Consider the following 19,260-nt stretch of genomic DNA (forward strand, 5'->3'; position numbering starts at 1 on the left):
AATACCAAAAATTGAGAAAAATATACTAAATTTGAAGAGAATTTTGCATTTTGTGGCAAATCTTGACATCCAGGATTTTTTTCAATATTTTTTTCATTTTCAGCACACCAAAATACATGGAAATTAGATGAAAATAATCAAACAGCTTTTTAGTCGCAGACCTGTGTAATGAAAAACTAAAAACTGAAAATAGAATAATGGCGATAATGGGAAGAGCTTAAGTAATTCAACAAACCTGATTCTCATTTTTCATCTTCAGTTGGAAATAAACACAGGAGGCCCCCATGCACATTATACTGACTGCTGACATTAAGCTGACAAATGTTTTATAGGTAGTCTACCTGTCACAAATATTTAAATCAACTCATATAATTTGAGTCCGAGGTTGGCAATGTTTAACGTAAAGCTTCACAGTTTATCATTAATTTCACTTCTATATTTATAGCAGTTTTCTGGTTATAAATTTTAGGCATTGCATGCCAGTAAAAAAAATCACAGCTGTTGCTTAACCCACCTGCCTCTCAGTCGCTGTCCCAGTCGTTGTAGATACTGTAGGTTTCAGTGACGACATCTAGCCTGCAGTTCACGTCACTGTTGTAGCTAATCACGTGGTTCAATAAATCATCTGTCCACAGAAGCAGTGATCAGCCAAACAAATTTAGTACAGAAAAAACACTTCAAGCTTGCTTCCCTTTAAAATCAGAAGATGCCAAAAGTGTCATCAACTAAGAGCTGGTAGACCTGCAAAATACCTGTCTCATATACTGGGTTAGGCCCTGCTCCCTCTCCCTTTGGCTGCCACCATCTATTGTGCTGCACGTTTAATTCAAAAGTTGTTAAGCATACCTCACTTTCATCATCATCCAGGGTCAACTTAGACATATGTGGCTTGCAGCAGTCAGTCAGTGTTATGTTCAGTTAACAATTTTCTATTGTATTAAAGCGCCAAAACGTAAAAAAGATATAAATGAGGTATCACTGTAATCATACTGACCCAAAAAATAAAACTGCCTTATCAATTTTACCACCCACGGAACAGCATAAGCCCCCCTTCCACCAAAGAAATTCCTGAATTGCTGTTTTCTTTCATTCTGCCTCACAAAAATCAGAATAGAAAGTGATGAAAAAATGTCATATGCCTTAAAATGTTGCTAATGAAAGCGTCAACTCGTCTCGCAAAAAGCAAACCATCACTTGCCTCTGTGGGCCAAAATCTGGAAAAATTATAGCTCTCAAAATGTGATGATGCAAAAACTATTTTTTGCAATAAAAAACATCTGTTAGTGTGTGACTGCAACCAATCATTAAAACCCCATACAAAGCTGGTATCACTGTAATCGAACCAACCCAAAGAATAAAGTCACCTAATCATTTATACTGCACAAGGAACAGAGTGAAAAATAAATAAAACCAATCCTTTACATGCTGTTGATTGTTTCATTCTGCCTCCAAAAGATGGTGGTAAGGCTCGGTGCTCATTTATCCAGCGCTGTGTGCTGAGCTCTTACATCGGTGTTTCCATGTAAATTTCTGAAATCCATGATTCAGATGGAACCTCTGGCGGAAGATTCCCTATAATGAGACAGATGGACTGTGGACTGAGACAGAATGAGACTGAGGATGCCATGTGACCTGTCTGTCTTTTTAGGATTGCATAAAAGTGCCACATCAAAATAAGTGGTCAGCATAGAGCGCTGGATAAATGTGACCCCAAATGTAGTGTAAAATATTCTCAATAAAAGCTTCATCTCAATCCACAAAAAAAGCAAGCCCTGGCTCAGGTGCGTTATCTTTTAGTGGAAACAGGGGGCTTCCACAGTATCATAAAGGCTCTGGAAAAGTGAAACGGCTCCTCACCCACCAAAGAAATTCAGCAAATTCTCCGCTCCCAAATCCAAATGCCCCCCTCCCTTCTGAGCCCCACAGTGTACCTAAATCACATATATCGTCCACACTTAGCATTTTAGAAGCATTGAGAGCCTGCCTAACTTACAAGTGCATGCCTCCAGAAGCACCTGTTGGGCATAAAGTACTGGTGACTGCAATGTACTGGTCGCTACAGCATACTGGTCACTACATTGGCAGTTTGCAATTTTCACTCGGCAACATTCATTGCTGCTTGTTTCTGGAAAATACCCAAGGAGTCAAAATTGTGACTACACCTGTAGATAAATTCCCCAAGGGATATAGTATCCCAAATGGGGTTACTTTGGGGGGACTCTGATCTTCTAGCAATTAGTGACTCTGTTTATGGAGTCTGCAAACTGTTCCAGGAAAATCTGTGTTCCAGGAGGCAAATACGCTCCGTTCCTCCCGAGTCTCTCCTTATGGATAAGTAGTTCTGTATAGCCAAATATGGGGTATTGCCACATTCAGTAGAAATTGTGGGACAAATTTTGGTTCAATGTTTACTGACTTCTTGTGTGAAAATGTAAAATCTAGGGCTAAAACTAAATTTTGGTGGAAAAATGTAGTTTTTTTTCTTCACTGCTCAATGGTATAAAGTTCTGTGAGACACCAGTGGTGTCACTATGATTACTGCACCCCTAGAAGAATTCATTGAGAGGTGTAGTTTGTAATATGTGGTCACTTAAGGGGAGATCTGCTGTTTGGCAGCTTATGGCCTCTCCCTGTGGGTCATGGCACCCGTAAACCATAACAGTAAAATATGGCGCTCCTTGCCTTCAGAGCTTTGCACTGTGCCTGAAAAATATTTCCCAATTACATGTGGGGTATTGGTGAACTCAGGAAAAAATTGAGCTCAGTTTGTTAAAAAAAAAAACTACTAGACCTTGGACAAATTAAAAACTTGGAGCTAAAAAACATTTTTGTGGTAAAAATGTAATTTATTCTTCCTACACCGCTCAATGGTGTAAAATTCTGTGAGGCACATGTGGTGTCAATACAATCACTGCACCACTAAATTACTTAATTGGAGAGTGTAGTTTGTAAAATGAGTTCGCTTATAGGGGGCTTCTGTTTTTCTGGCATCTCAGGGGCTCTGCCAGTGCGACATGGCACCCTCAAACCATTCCAGCAAAATCAGAACTCCAATATGGCACCTCTTTCCTTCTTAGCTTTGCACTGTGCCTCAAAAGTAGTATTCCCCAACATATGGGTTATCTGCATACTCAGGAGAGATTGCATAACAAATTGTATGGTGCAATTTCTCCTGTTACCCTTATGAAAATGCAATATTTTGTGCTAAAAACATATTTGTGGGGAAATTTAGATTTTTTTTATTTTTACCGCTCAACGATTTAAACTTCTGTGAAGCACCTGAGGGTTCAATGTGCTCAGCACTCATCCAGATCAGTTCCCTGAGGGGTCAAATTTCCAAAATGGTGTCAGTTGTGGGGAATTTTCACTGTTTAGGCACATCAGGGACTCTCCAAATGCAACAATGTATTTGCCAATTGTTCCAGCAAATTTTGCTGTCAAAAAGTCAAATGGCGCTCCTTCCCTTCTGAGCTCTTCAGTGCACCCAAACAGTGGTTTTCTCCCTCATATGGGGTATCAGCAAACTCAGGAGACATTGTGCAATAAATTGTATGGTAAAATTTCCTGTTGCCCCTATGAAGATGCAATATTTTCTGCTGAAAACATATTTGGGGGGACATTTTTTAACGATTCAACATTATAAACGTATGTGAATCACTGAGAGTTCAATGTGCTCATCATAAATCTAGATAATTTCCCTTAGGAATCTATTTTCCAAAGTGGTGTCACTTGTTGGGGATTTCCGCTGTTTAGGCACATCAGAGGCTCTCCAAATACAACATGGCGTCCACCAATTGTTCCAGCAAATTTTGCATTCAAAAAGTCAAATGGCTCTCCTTCCTTTCTGAGTTCTGCCGTGCACCCATACAGTGGTTTCTCCCTCATATGAGGTATTGGCATGCTGTTAGGGTTGGCGGAACGCACCAAATATATTGTTTATTAAATGGAATTGGTGCGTTCGCAACCCGGGATCCACCGTGCAGGAAAGTACCTGCTGCTAAATAATGGCGGCTCTATAGGGCGGTATATGCCAACTCTGTTAGCTTCACAGAGTAACCGCGAGAGGCAGGCTCTGTGCCCTGTTAGACTTTCACAGAGGCACAGGCCAACTACCCAGATGTGAGCAGTGAGTGGTCATGCATGCATACACAATCTCCTCGCCGGAGGAGCCAGCATTCTAGGGGCTAATTTCAGCCGGGTCCCTGAACACACTTATACACAATCTCCTCGCCGGAGGTGCCAGCATTCTAGAGGCTTATTTCAGCCGGGTCCCTGAACACACACAAATGCATGACCACATTGGCGCAAAGCATATGACAAAAGACGATACTAGCGCATGGCCGTGCGGTCATGCGCAGTTTATATAGTTACAGCACAGGAAGCTGCTACCAAAGTTTTGCCCTTTCAGGACCTTCCTGGAGGACCAATGGGATGCGCTGCAGTACCTGAACATGTGACCGAACATGTGACCCTCGACCTCCAATGGGAGACCTTGCCCTGCGCATGCTCAGTGTGTGTAAATAAGGACTTAGTCCCAGAGAGGCCTGCTCGCCGCAGATCAGTGCAGGGTACCATAGGAAAGCCAGAAAAGGCAGTAGTGACCCTATGCACCGAATCAGCCTCAGCGAGACGCTGGGAGCGACGTCTCCGCTGAGCAGACCCCACTGCGGCTGATGCTGAATGGGAGACCGCAGCAGACACGGATCGAGATTCCCCCTGTGCAGCAGAGGAAACTCGACTCCTAACATTACCCCCCCTCCTTGGGCCCCCCCTCCTTGAGCCTCACTACGCTCAAAAGCTGCAATAAGCAGCGGAGCCCGAATGTGCTCCACAGGCTCCCAGGTTCTATCCTCTGGGCCGTGACCCTTCCAGTCCACCAGATAAAATTTCTTGCCACGTACCACCTTGCACCCCACAATAGCATTCACCTCAAACTCATCCGTGGATGAACCCGATGTCCCAACAGATGACTCTGAAAACCGGGACAAATGAACGGGCTTTAAGAGGGAAACGTGAAAAGTATCGGTGATACCAAGGCGTGGAGGAATAGCCAAACGGTAGACCACAGGGTTGACCTGTTCCAGAACCTTAAACGGGCCAATGTAGCGAGGAGCAAACTTAGTGGACTCAACTCGCAGCCTGATGTTACGGGCGGAGAGCCACTCTAAGTCGCCAGGAGCAAAAACCGGAGCGGGGCGCCGGTGTGTATCAGCCGAAACCCTCATTCTCTCCTTGGAGGCCCGGATGGCATCCTGTGTGCGGTCCCAGATGTCATGTGCCTCCACCGCCCAGTCTGCCACCCTAGAATCGTTGGATGACACGGGCATGGGCACAGGGACACGCGGATGCTGGCCGAAATTAAGGAGAAAAGGAGTTTGACCAGTGGAATCGGCTACGGCGTTGTTCAAGGCAAATTCCGCCCAAGGTAGCAAAGATGCCCAGTCATCCTGCCTAGCAGAGACGAAATGTCGCAAATATGTCACTAGAGTCTGGTTGGTTCTCTCCACCAACCCATTCGTCTCGGGATGGTATGCAGAGGAGAGGTTTAACTCTATGCTGAGTAAACGGCAGAGCTCTCTCCAAAACCGAGACGCGAACTGGGGACCCCGATCGCTGACAATCTTATCAGGCATACCATGCAATCGGAAAACGTGCTTAATGAACAACACCGCCAAGGCCCGTGCTGAGGGTAACCGAGGAAGCGGCACCAAATGCACCATCTTAGAGAAATGGTTGGTGACAACCCAAATAATGGAGCAGCCACGCGACTTGGGTAGGCCCACCACAAAGTCCATCCCGACCATCTCCCAGGGCCTGTCTGCCACCGGTAGAGGGTAAAGCAACCCAGCAGGCTGTTGCCGAGGAGACCGATTCTGGGCGCAAGAAACGCACGCCTGAATATAGTCCCTGACATCTCGGGCCATATGCGGCCACCAGTATGTTCTCGCCAAAAGCTCAGATGTCCTCTTGTTCCCAAAATGCCCACCCACTCTGGAGGAGTGAGCCCAAGAGAGAACCTCCGGTTGCAAGTTAGCTGGTACGAAAGTCTTGCCCGGGGGCACAGACTCAAGCTAAACCGGAGCTACAGTTCTCAGGCTCTCAGAAGGGACAATAAGCCGAGGCTCCTCCTCCTCCGATGACACTACGGAGCGGGAGAGAGCATCAGCACGAACGTTCTTTTCCCCGGAGAGGAAATGGAGAGTAAAATGGAACCGGGAGAAGAACAGGGACCATCTAGCCTGGCGAGAATTCAGCCGCTGGGCCGTTTGTAGATATACCAAGTTCTTGTGGTCAGTGAAGACTTGGAAGGGAAAGCGAGCTCCCTCCAAAAGATGTCTCCACTCTGAAAAAGCCAACTTCATGGCTAGCAACTCCCTGTCCCCGATGGAATAATTCCTCTCCGCTGGTGTGAAGGTCTTGGAGAAGAAGAAGCAAGGATGCTTCCGACCTTGAGCATCCTTTTGGAAAAGGACTGCTCCAGCACCAACGGATGAGGCATCCACCTCCAAGATAAATGGTTTATCAACATCGGGGCAATGTAGGATGGGAGCGCTAGCGAAGTGTGACTTGATCGAGAGAAAGGCTTTGGAGACCTCCTCTGACCACAACTTGGGATTTGCTCCCTTTTTGGTGAGGGCAACCAAGGGAGCTACCAAAGTTGAGAAGTGTGGAATGAACTGGCGATAGTAATTAATGAACCCCATAAAGCACTGCACCGCTTTAAGAGAATGGGGTTCCTGCCAGTCCATTACAGCCTGTAGCTTGGCAGGATCCATAGCCAAACCCTGGGCAGAGATGATGTAACCAAGGAAAGGCAAGGACTCCTGCTCAAACACACACTTCTCCAACTTGGCGTAGAGGGAGTTTGCCCGTAAGAGGTCGAAGACTTTGCGAACATCTCTCCGATGGGAGTCAATATCTGGAGAGAAGATGAGAATATCATCCAGATAGACTACGACCGAGGTGGTGAGCATATCCCGGAAGATGTCGTTCACAAAGTCTTGGAAAACGGCTGGGGCATTACAGAGCTCAAAGGGCATCACCAGATATTCATAGTGCCCATCCCTGGTGTTAAAAGCCGTCTTCCATTCATCCCCCTCACGGATGCGAATCAGGTTGTAAGCACCCCACAGATCTAACTTCGTAAATACCCTCGCTCCCCGTAGCCTATCCAACAGCAAAGATATCAGGGGTAATGGGTACTTGTTCTTAACGGTGATGGCGTTAAGACCCCTGTAGTCTATGCATGGACGTAAATCTCCAGTCTTCTTCTGTACGAAGAAGAACCCAGCCCCTGCCGGTGACACTGACTTCCTAATGAATCCTCTTGCCAGATTTTCTTGGATGTACTGAGACATTGCCTCCGTCTCCGGGAGAGATAACGGATAGACTCGACCCCGGGGAGGCTCAGCACCAGGCAAGAGGTCAATAGGACAGTCATAGGTGCGGTGAGGCGGAAGGGTCTCCGCAGCTCTTTTGGAGAACACGTCTGCATAGGGCCAATAGTGCTTGGGGAGAGAGGAAAGATCTGCGGGTACCTGTGTAGTAGCAACCTGAACGCACTCCCTCTGACATCTACCCTCGCAGGATTTACTCCATCCCAAAATTCTCCCAGAGGACTACTCAATATGAGGAGAATGGTAGCAAAGCCATGGTATCCCCAACAGGACCTCATCAATTCCCTCAGGAATGACTAATAGGGAGATTATCTCCTGATGTGATGGAGACACAGAAAGCGTGAAAGGAATGGTTTGGTGGGTAATCTATGAGGGTAGTGTTGACCCATTTACCACTCGAACGGTTAAAGGCTTGGCGAGCATCACCAAGGGTATTGCGTGACGCTGGGCAAAAGAGGAAGACATAAAATTACCCTCTGCCCCAGAATCCACGCATAGCTCGACCATAAGAGTGGATGGGCCTATGGTAATTGTCCCCTTGAAGGACAACTTTGAGGCAAACGTCGCCGTGTCTAGTGTACCTCCTCCAACTGCCACTAGACGCTGACGTTTCCCCGACCGCTGAGGACCCTTGGAGGCAAGATGTCCTGACTGCCGGCAAACATGACGGACCTTATGTGCACGGGCGGACTGAGACTTGGATCCCGCTCGTGTCACCTCTAAGGCCTCATGTGACTCGGACGCCTGGACTGGAGATTCCAAAGGTTTGGCGAAGGTGGGAGCCAGCCGAAACCTCTGCCTACACTGGCTCGCTCCAACCTTCGCTCGTGAAAACGAAGGTCTATGCGAGTAGATATGGCTATGAGCTCCTCCAGTGTGGCGGGAATCTCCCTAGTGGCCAAAGCGTCCTTCACATGGTCAGCCAGCCCCCTCCAAAATACGGGAATGAGGGTTTTATCTGGCCATTACAACTCAGACGCTAATGTCCGGAAGAGAACAGCAAAATGGCTGACCATGGTTGAACCCTGAGTCAAAGCCAGCAGTTGGAGCGCTGTATCATGGTTGACTTGAGGTCCTAAAAAGACCTGTTTCAGAGAGTCCAGAAACCGAGGAACACTCCGCACCACATGATCGTTGCGCTCCCACAGCGGCGTAGCCCGCTCCAACGCTCTGTCCGACAAGAGGGAGATTATGAATCCCACCTTTGCCCGCTCAGTAGGGAAATGTGCAGCCAGGAGCTCGAGGTGTATACCACATTGGCTCACGAAACCCCTACAGGACTTACTGTCCCCAGAGTATCTCTCAGGCAAAGGAAGGTGTGATAGGGTCGGAACAGAGGTGGCAGTGGGTAAAGCTGCTGCAGCCATGCTAGCAGCCTGAACAGCTATTGCGGTAACATCCACCGCCGAGGTTGCACGCTCAAGAGACGCCAACCAGCCCTCCAGCAGCTGGATGTACCCCTGCAATCGCTGTTCATCCGCCATTACTTAGCCAGATCCTGGCGCTAGTATACTGTTAGGGTTGGCGGAACGCACCAAATATATAGTTTATTAAATGGAATTGGTGCGTTCGCAACCCGGGATCCACCGTGCAGGAAAGTACCTGCTGCTAAATAATGGCGGCTCTATATGGCGGTATATACCAACTCTGTTAGCTTCACAGAGTAACCGCGAGAGGCAGGCTCTGTGCCCTGTTAGACTTTCACAGAGGCACAGGCCAACTACCCAGATGTGAGCAGTGAGTGGTCATGCATGCATACACAATCTCCTCGCCGGAGGAGCCAGCATTCTAGGGGCTTATTTCAGCCGGGTCCCTGAACACACTTATACACAATCTCCTCGCCGGAGGTGCCAGCAGTCTAGGGGCTTATTTCAGCCGGGTCCCTGAACACACACAAACGCATGACCACATTGGCGCAAAGCATATGACAAAAGACGATACTAGCACATGGCCGTGCGGTCATGCGCAGTTTATATAGTTACAGCACAGGAAGCTGCTACCAAAGTTTTGCCCTTTCAGGACCTTCCTGGAGGACCAATAGGATGCGCTGCAGTACCTGAACATGTGACCGAACATGTGACCCTCGACCTCCAATGGGAGACCTTGCCCTGGGCATGCTCAGTGTGTGTAAATAAGGACTTAGTCCCAGAGAGGCCTGCTCGCCGCAGATCAGTGCAGGGTACCATAGGAAAGCCAGAAAAGGCAGTAGTGACCCTATGCACCGAATCAGCCTCAGCGAGACGCTGGGAGTGACGTCTCCGCTGAGCAGACCCCACTGCGGTCGATGCTGAATGGGAGACCGCAGCAGACACGGATCGAGATTCCCCCTGTGCAGCAGAGGAAACTCGACTCCTAACACATGCTTAGGAGAAATTACACAACAAATTTTTGGGTTCATTTATTCCTGTTACCCTTGTAAAAATTAAAAAAAATTGGATCTGAAGTCAATTTTTTGTGAAAAAAGTTAAATGTTCTTTTTTTCAAAAAATTCAAGTGGAGCACATCAAGGGTTAATACACTTCTTGAATGTGGTTTTGAGCACCTTTAGGAGTGCTATTTTTAGAATGGTGTCAATTTTGGTATCTTCTTTCATATGGACACATCAAAGTGACTTCAAATGTGATGTGGTCACTAAAAAATGGTTTTGTAAATTTTGCTGGAAAAATTAAAAATCGCTGGTCAACTTTTAACCCTTATAACTTCCTAACAAAAGAAAAAAATGTTTTGAAATTGTGCTGATGTAAAATAAACATGTGGGAAATGTTATTTAATTATTTGGTGTGACATACAGGTCCTTCTCAAAAAATTAGCATATAGTGTTAAATTTCATTATTTACCATAATGTAATGATTACAATTAAACTTTCATATATTATAGATTCATTATCCACCAACTGAAATTTGTCAGGTCTTTTATTGTTTTAATACTGATGATTTTGGCATACAACTCCTGATAACCCAAAAAACCTGTCTCAATAAATTAGCATATCAAGAAAAGGTTCTCTAAACGACCTATTACCCTAATCTTCTGAATCAACTAATTAACTCTAAACACATGCAAAATATACCTGAGGCTTTTATAAACTCCCTGCCTGGTTCATTACTCAAAACCCCCATCATGGGTAAGACTAGCGACCTGACAGATGTCAAGAAGGCCATCATTGACACCCTCAAGCAAGAGGGTAAGACCCAGAAAGAAATTTCTCAACAAATAGGCTGTTCCCAGAGTGCTGTATCAAGGCACCTCAATGGTAAGTCTGTTGGAAGGAAACAATGTGGCAGAAAACGCTGTACAACGAGAAGAGGAGACCGGACCCTGAGGAAGATTGTGGAGAAGGACCGATTCCAGACCTTGGGGAACCTGAGGAAGCAGTGGACTGAGTCTGGTGTGGAAACATCCAGAGCCACCGTGCACAGGCGTGTGCAGGAAATGGGCTACAGGTGCCGCATTCCCCAGGTAAAGCCACTTTTGAGCTACAGAGAAGCAGCACTGGACTGTTGCTAAGTGGTCCCAAGTACTTTTTTCTGATGAAAGCAAATTTTGCATGTCATTTGGAAATCAAGGTGCCAGAGTCTGGAGGAAGACTGGGGAGAAGGAAATGCCAAAATGCCTGAAGTCCAGTGTCAAGTACCCATAGTCAGTGATGGTGTGGGGTGCCATGTCAGCTGCTGGTGTTGGTCCACTGTGTTTCATCAAGGGCAGGGTCAATGCAGCTAGCTATCAGGAGATTTTGGAGCACTTCATGCTTCCATCGGCTGAAATGCTTTATGGAGATGAAGATTTCATTTTTCAGCACGACCTGGCACCTGCTCACAGTGCCAAAACCACTGGTAAATGGTTTACTGACCATGGTATTACTGTGCTCAATTGGCCTGCCAACTCTCCTGACCTGAACCCCATAGAGAATCTGTGGGATATTGTGAAGAGAAAGTTGAGAGACGCAAGACCCAACACTCTGGATGAGCTTAAGGCCGCTATTGAAGCATCCTGGGCCTCCATAACATCTCAGCAGTGTCACAGGCTGATTGCCTCCATGCCACGCCGCATTGAAGCAGTCATTTCTGCCAAAGGATTCCCGACCAAGTATTGAGTGCATAACTGAACATTATTATTTGTTGGTTTTTTTGTTTGTTATTAAAAAACACTTTTATTTGATTGGATGGGTGAAATATGCTAATTTATTGAGACAGGTTTTTTGGGTTATCAGGAGTTGTATGCCAAAATCATCAGTATTAAAACAATAAAAGACCTGACAAATTTCAGTTGGTGGATAATGAATCTATAATATATGAAAGTTTAATTGTAATCATTACATTATGGTAAATAATGAAATTTAACACTATATGCTAATTTTTTGAGAAGGACCTGTATCTCTGTGATTTAAGGGCATGAAAATATAAATTTTTAAAATTGCAACATTTTCACCAAATATCAGTTTTTTTTACAAATAAACGCAAGTCATACCGAGGACATTTTATTTTCACAAAAAAAAACATTCTCAGAATCACTGGGATCCGTTGAAGCATTCCAGAGTTATAACCTCATAAAGTGACAGTGGTCAGAATTGCAAAGACTGGCCCATCATTAATTTGCAAACCACCCTAAAGGGGTAAAGGGGTTAATCTTTACAAACTCTTTTAGTTTCTATAACTTGTATCTACTGCTCTTCAGACCTGGTGATTAAACCATTATCTGCTGTATGCATTACAAAATGATATTGTTAGAGACTGTTCTGATTATGCTGCAATCATTTCTGCAAAATTTTGTGGTTTATTCAACATGCATCTACATCCTATTTTTCGACCTTCCATTTAACCTATGTTCTGCTTTCCTTTGTTTGTCTGCACTTGTGATACAGTGGCAGTCTGCTCCTCTTAATATTTTGCAGTCCTTGATAGCCCATTGTCCAGGTCCTCACTGCTGTTCTGACAAAAATCAAATTTGAGAAATTGCGCAGATTTTACCAGTTACTGTGCAGTTATTGTCTTCAAACTAATGTTCCATAAATAGTTCTGAAGTCTTTTCAGACCACAAAGCATAATAAATGTAACATATAAAAAGTAGAAAAAATTACCTAATACCTCACTACTTAGCTGTCCCAGATCCCTATCTCACTCCGTAGCCACCTGCTCGCTGTCCGGTCCTCAGGGAGTTTTCTTTCCACAGTCATGTGCAAGTGCCTTCAATCTACAAGAGGACTTTGAATTATGTCTAGGACCTCTAGGTGATGGCACTTTGTAATGTCACAGCACAGGTCATAGCATCACGAAGTTCTGACATTCTAACATGCCATGACCTTTGAGGCCTGGTTGTGACCGGAATTGCTATTCTAAAGTGATGACCCTGGCATGTGACAGTGGAAAGTAGAAGCCTTAAGTGGGTAAAGGACAACAGAGGCAGCTGGGGTGCTGGGACAAGTGAGCAGTGGGGTCTTTGCCTTTTTTTGCTTTATAATCATGGCCAGCAGTTTGTAATTCAGCAAAATACCAGCAACCCATAGCAGTTGACTATTTTGCTGAATTTTAACAAATTAAAAAAATATTCCTGAGAATGTGGATTTTTGTAAAAATTTGAATGGAATTCAATTCTACTCGAATAACTTCTCTCATTTCTAGTGGTCACACCAATAATTGATTTGATTCAAATACAGTATATATTTTGTGCAATCACTTTCCTGTTTGTTAATTGATAAAAATAAACTATTAACACTAGTATTGACACTACTATTTTTGAATAATAAGAAACAATGTATTTTCACAGCAATATCATGTGGTCATCCAGGAATTCCTGCAAATGCAATTTTAGGAGGAGATAAATTTACATATGGATCAAAAATCCATTACTCTTGCTCTGGAGCTCATATATTAATAGGAAATGCAACAAGAGTGTGCCAAGAGAACAATCGATGGAGCGGAACACTTCCTCTTTGCTCAGGTATATCAGTAATATTATAAAGCACTTATTGAATTATTTCATTTTGAATGTATCTTACCTAACTTATACATTTCCTGAAATGTAAATTTAGTGATTTTCATAACACAAATCTGGAAACAAGGTAATGCACAGTATGCCTAATAAATACATATATAATTAAGTATAAGAACTCTTCTTTTCTGAGTTTAGCAAGGATTTTTTCTGACATATACTAAAGAACTAAATTGACTTTTTTTGAAAAAAAATAAAAAAGGTAAAGATAAATAAAATGATAAGTTTGTTATGTCCATCTCGAGGATTTTCATACATATGTTTAGATGGTTGCAATAAATTTATTTACAGTACATTTCTTATACTTCTTATTTTGAAAGGAGCTTGCTGACAAATCAAAAGGGATCACATGCCAGAAACTTTGGTAATTTTTGTTACGTAAAGTAAAATAAATATTTTAGAACACTGAAGTTGCTGTTGTTTTTAATTTTATATAAAAAAGTAGCCATTATTTAAAAATTAATAATCAGACTGTTTCTGCTAAAATTATTGAGCAAAACTATTTAAAATGTGGCAGATGTTGTGCCTTTTTGGGTTCTACACTAACTTCAGCTATCTCCACCAACTTTTTAAAAAATTAATGAAGCTTATTACTGAGGAACATGGCTAAGTGAAGTAAGACAAAAATGTCCTCCAGTCACTGACAGCAACAAGTTTCTTATTCTGGGGTAAGGTATCTGAAAGATGCATCAAATGCATTTGGAAGCACTTGACTCTAATTTGCACCTGCCATCAAAACTGTCCTATAAAATGCCAGTCTTAATTAATCGGGACCTACAGTATGTGTATAATTATCGATATCTACATATCTAATAGTTAAAGTAAAATTATATTTGAATATGTGTTTAAGGATATAATCCTGGAATGTGTGGTGACCCTGGAATACCAGCTCATGGATCACGCCTTGGCAATGAATTTAAGACTAAAAGTTTACTGCGTTTTTCTTGTGAAATGGGATATACATTAATAGGATCCATGGAACGGACTTGTTTATCAAATGGATCGTGGTCTGGACTACAACCGTCATGTGAAGGTAAGTACCGTCCTTGTAATTCATTTAAAAATGCCTATCCCAAAGTATACTACATTTTGGCAATTTGATTGCTGGATAATATTCTGAAATGATAGTATTTACATTAAGTTTATTGATAAGTAAATCACTTTGGCCCTAATAAACCTTTGAATTGCATATGATGTAGACTATATCTTTACCAACAGACAACAAAATAATGCAAAAAAGAATATTTAAAATGAAAAAAAGAATTTATGCTAAAATGTAAATGACTAGACAAATTTGACTAATCCGTAAACAAATGTGTTGATAAAGCATTTTTATTAATAAGGCAGCTCCATTAAGCCATTCCTTTGGCCCTTCCATATAACTAGGGGCACATGTCAACAATGCTGTGTAGCTAATTTCATCTGTTGAGTTTCCTGCAGAGGTCATGCAGAAGCCAATGAACAGACTGAATGGCTTCATCAAACTTCAGCTCTCACCGGAAAATATTATCACTAACCAAGATGACTGTGAATAGTCCCTGAAACTTTAGTTTTGCCTCAATTTGTTGTATTCAGAATTATAGCTTCCTCATATAAATAGATAATTGTTATTTTTGAATAGCAATATGCAAGATTTATTAGTGTATTTACTTTCCCTATCTAATAATGTTTTCCTGTATTTTTACTAATTCTCTTCACAAAAAGTTTCAAAAGGAGTTAGATAAAAAGGCTTAACAGAGCATTTTTAGGATTCATTCAAATATGAAAATGTACATTTATTTCAAATCTTTATAAAGATTTTCAAAGATTAACAAAATGGAATCTGGATTCACCATGAAGTCATCCACACTTGAAATTTTAGACTCCAAATAGAATTTTCTCAATTTAAGTACCTTATTGTCGATCTCCTTTTTCTTCTGTATGTTTGACCTTGTATGAAATTCAGTGGATTATCATGGACTTTTCTAATGATTTCTGGTGTACAGAAGGACTACAGTATTTTTGAGAAGTTTAAAGAGTCTTAGCACTTAAAGGGGTTTTTAGAATTAGAAAAACATGACTGCATTTTATTAGACTTATCACAAAACCATGAGTGCATCGCCAAAATCATATGGATTTTCCTGGGAAATATAAGCATACATAATATACATAATATGTAAAATACAAAAAAATACTCCCCTCATTGCTCACCTGTTCCTCTGGTTCCCACTGTCCGGTCTTCACAGCAGCCTATTCTTTCCCATGTCACAAGCTGAATCTCCAAACCTATTCAAACCAGGCTTAATTTCTGGCCACAGCTAGCTTAGAGAAGAAGGGACCCGGCAGGTCCTCTTCTTTTCACCTTAGCGTCTTCAACCTGTTGTCTCTAGGCAGTGATTTTGGCCATGATCAGGCCTCAGAAGTAACTGAGTGTAACATGTCAATAACATCATGATGTGCGATGCTCAGTGACCTCTTGAAGGCTGGACATAGCCTGACGTCCTGACCTAAAGTGAACAAGCCAGGAGATGTGTTTTGCGGCAAGGAAAAGAAGAGGTGGTTCTTAGAAATTGAATGCTGGGTAGGGGAGGGCCAGATAGGGTGAACAGTGAGTATAGTTTTTTCAAAACTTTTGTGGGCCATCAATTGTTCAGCAACATGGCAACCACGGTAAGGAAATTTGCAAAAATTTGTATTCTCAGAAATACATACATTTTTTTCTATATTTCAGTACAATACAATTCCACTCAAATAAATTAAATTTTCTCTATTTAGCCCAAGATCCATTCCTAATCATGGGTTGAATGTATTATTGCAACTCAGCTGAATCGAAGAAAATTAATCTGAACTGCAGTACCACACAAAATCCATAGTGAGGGTGGGCACTGTTTCTGAGAGATGAACAATCTATTACAGGCTGATCATTGTGAATAGTTTACTTCAGTCTACTTGTTTAAGCCATCTATTAAATTACTACTGATTAGTAAATGTTTAGCAATCAATGGCCATTTAGTACTCCCTATTGGTTCATGCAATCCCTTTATGAAGCCTGCCAAGAGACTCGGATTATTTCCTGCCTTGCCTGGCTTGAATGATAACTCTCTACAAATATGAAAATAGGATGAAAACTGACAATCACGATGAACTGGGAGGGGAGAAGGCAAAGGGAGCTACTCAGTGGACTATTTTACCCTTGACTGACTAATTCTTTTAACTTGTGTTTTCTCTGAAACACTACAGCCTTTAAAAATAATATATTCATATGATTGTAATCATGGAGCTTGTAGTTTAGGCACAATAAATCTGATTGTCTACCTTTCAGAAAAATGTATCAGAAGTGTGAAAATGGCATATAAATGTCAAGTAAATGCCTACGTTTACTATTCATCAGATGAAAGTCTAGAAGAAATCAGAAAAAAACAAGAATTGCTCAACATCATACACCATTTATTTATTTTTTACAAAACCTTGTAAAAGCCATATGAAAATGTAAATTGTCCAATATTTCTAGCAATTTGTACCAAATATCTGATTCTATGTGTGTCCATTTACATTTTCAACAAGTTTTGCCATTTTTACTATTGCATAAAATTATACATTTATTCCCCAATATCTCATACTATGTAAAATATGGCTGCTTTTCTTCACTGCACTTGTTCATAGGTTGTGAGAAGACACAAAGTAAATCTTGCAACTTATTAGCATAAGGTAATGCTAGAGTAAGGCCTTAATGAACCTGCAATGCTATTATAACTATTCAATGTTGTAACATGCATTCCAACAGTTTCAATGTGACTCTTATTCTTCTAAGTTGATACAGTAACAACAAATGGATACATTAATAGCCTAAAGAAGGTATTTGTGTAAATTCTACTAATTTTGCCAAAAAAATAGTTTAATAATGACAATTATATTAGCAATAACTAACAAAAAAGAAAATGATGTTCTAATGAGAATATCTTTAGAATTTAAACACCATTCCAAATCGTAAGGTTGCAAATTTTTAATTCTACTGGTAGAATTTCAGCTTTAGAATAGACATGTAATAAAAATAAAATGGACAAGTGTATTTCAATGTCAGACAAATATAGTAGTGTCCAGATTTAGTGCAGGTAGAAATGTGTTCAAGTTTTGTAATATGCATGCATATTATAAATTATTACTGTCATTGAAGATCTGTCTAGTCTCTAAGCCTTTAGACTTCCACTAAATTGGTATTTTATTCCGTAACTGGAAATAAAACTTAAAGCAAGATATGATATGATTTAAGATACTTTCCCACTGTTAATTTTAATAGGCCACAGAGAAGGTAATTAATACTAATTTGCTTCTGCTAAACTAATTTGAATGATATCTGAAATAATGACCTCTAAATGTAACATAAATATTGTGATGTTAAGTAGATAGAAGTTGTAGAATTTAATAACACAGAATACTATTCTGCTTAATGCTGAGATCATTCAACTTAAAGCTAAATCAACATTCATTTGTATTTATAGTAAAATACAATAAATTCTACAAAAAAATTATTGTCAATTTGCATGGTTACACATGTAAGAATTGACAACCCCAGGAAAAATTCTTTATTGTTCTATGAATAGGTTTGAGCTGACTGGTGGAAGATCAGATTCTGGTACCGGCCCAAATTTTTGTCTAAAGTTTGGTTCGGGTACCAGAACTGTCCCCGAACTTGAAACCGGAAACACACTCCATTTAAATCAACGGGGATCTGAACTTTGGAGCTGTAAAATCTCTCCCTCCTTCCTGCACTCCCAAACTGTAAAACTGACTTCCAGGAGAAGCCCGTGTTTGGAGTTCAGCACAGGACACATAGTGTCTGGTACGAACCCAAACTTTACAGTTCGGGAACACTCATCTCTAGTCAATTAGAAAGTAGATTTATCTGCAAAATGCTAGGATATTTATTTTTCAATGAATAAGGACCATGCATAGTCTGTGATAGGTAATCTGAATAAATAAATCTTGGATTTATGTTGACTCTGTGCAGTTTAATACTTGTATTGCCCCACGGCATTAAACACCAGAGGTATTTTAATGATGTAGAAAAGCAGAAAATAGTGCATGGCATTTCTCTAGGACACAGAAAGATCCCTTGTGTGTCTAAAACACTAGCCAGTGCTTACCAACAATAAACATGAAATATTTTATATGTTGTACAGTGTCACACAGTAGCACTATATAGTTACATAGTTATTAAGGTTGAAGGAAGACTATAAGTCCATCTAGTTCAACCCATAGCCTAACCTAACATGCCCTAACATGTTGATCCAGAGGAAGGCAAAAAAAACCCATGTGGCAAAGAGTAAGCTCCACATTGGGGAAAAAAATTCCTTCCCGACTCCACATACGGCAATCAGACTAGTTCCCTGGATCAACGCCCTATCAAGGAATCTAGTGTATATACTCTGTAACATTATAATTTTCCAGAAAGGTATCCATTTCCCTCTTAAATTTAAGTAATGAATCACTCATTACAACATCATACGACAGAGAGTTCCATAGTCTCACTGCTCTTACAGTAAAGAATCGGCGTCTGTTAATATGCTTAAACCTTTTTTCCTCCAAACGCATAGGATGCCCACTTGTCCCTTGTTTCAGTTCTATGATTAAAAAGATCATCAGAAAGGTCTTTATACTGTCCCCTCATATATTTATACATTAAAATAAGATAACCCCATAGTCTTCATTTTTCCAAACTAAATAGCCTTAAGTGGTATAATCTATCTTGGTATTGCAGACCCCCCCAGTCCTCTAATAACCTTGGTCGCTCTTCTCTGCACCCGCTCCAGTTCAGCTATGTCTTTCTTATACACCGGAGACCAAAACTGTGCACAGTATTCTAAGTGTGGTCGAACTAGTGACTTGTATAGAGGTAAAA

General features: G+C 41.6%; 1 protein-coding gene across 1 annotated transcript in view; it reads left to right on the forward strand.

Moving 5' to 3' along the window:
• The window catches only part of CSMD1 (CUB and Sushi multiple domains 1), a 3,308,788-nt gene that overhangs the window by 3,201,068 nt on the left and 88,460 nt on the right, over window positions 1-19,260 (forward strand). The window contains exons 56-57 of the mRNA XM_069726899.1: window positions 13,158-13,331; window positions 14,233-14,415. Coding sequence (XP_069583000.1) covers window positions 13,158-13,331; window positions 14,233-14,415 — 357 coding nt within the window. The remainder of the gene's footprint in view (window positions 1-13,157; window positions 13,332-14,232; window positions 14,416-19,260) is intronic.

The sequence above is a fragment of the Ranitomeya imitator genome, chromosome 5 (genome assembly GCF_032444005.1).
Source record: "Ranitomeya imitator isolate aRanImi1 chromosome 5, aRanImi1.pri, whole genome shotgun sequence".
Classification (NCBI taxonomy): domain Eukaryota; kingdom Metazoa; phylum Chordata; class Amphibia; order Anura; family Dendrobatidae; genus Ranitomeya; species Ranitomeya imitator.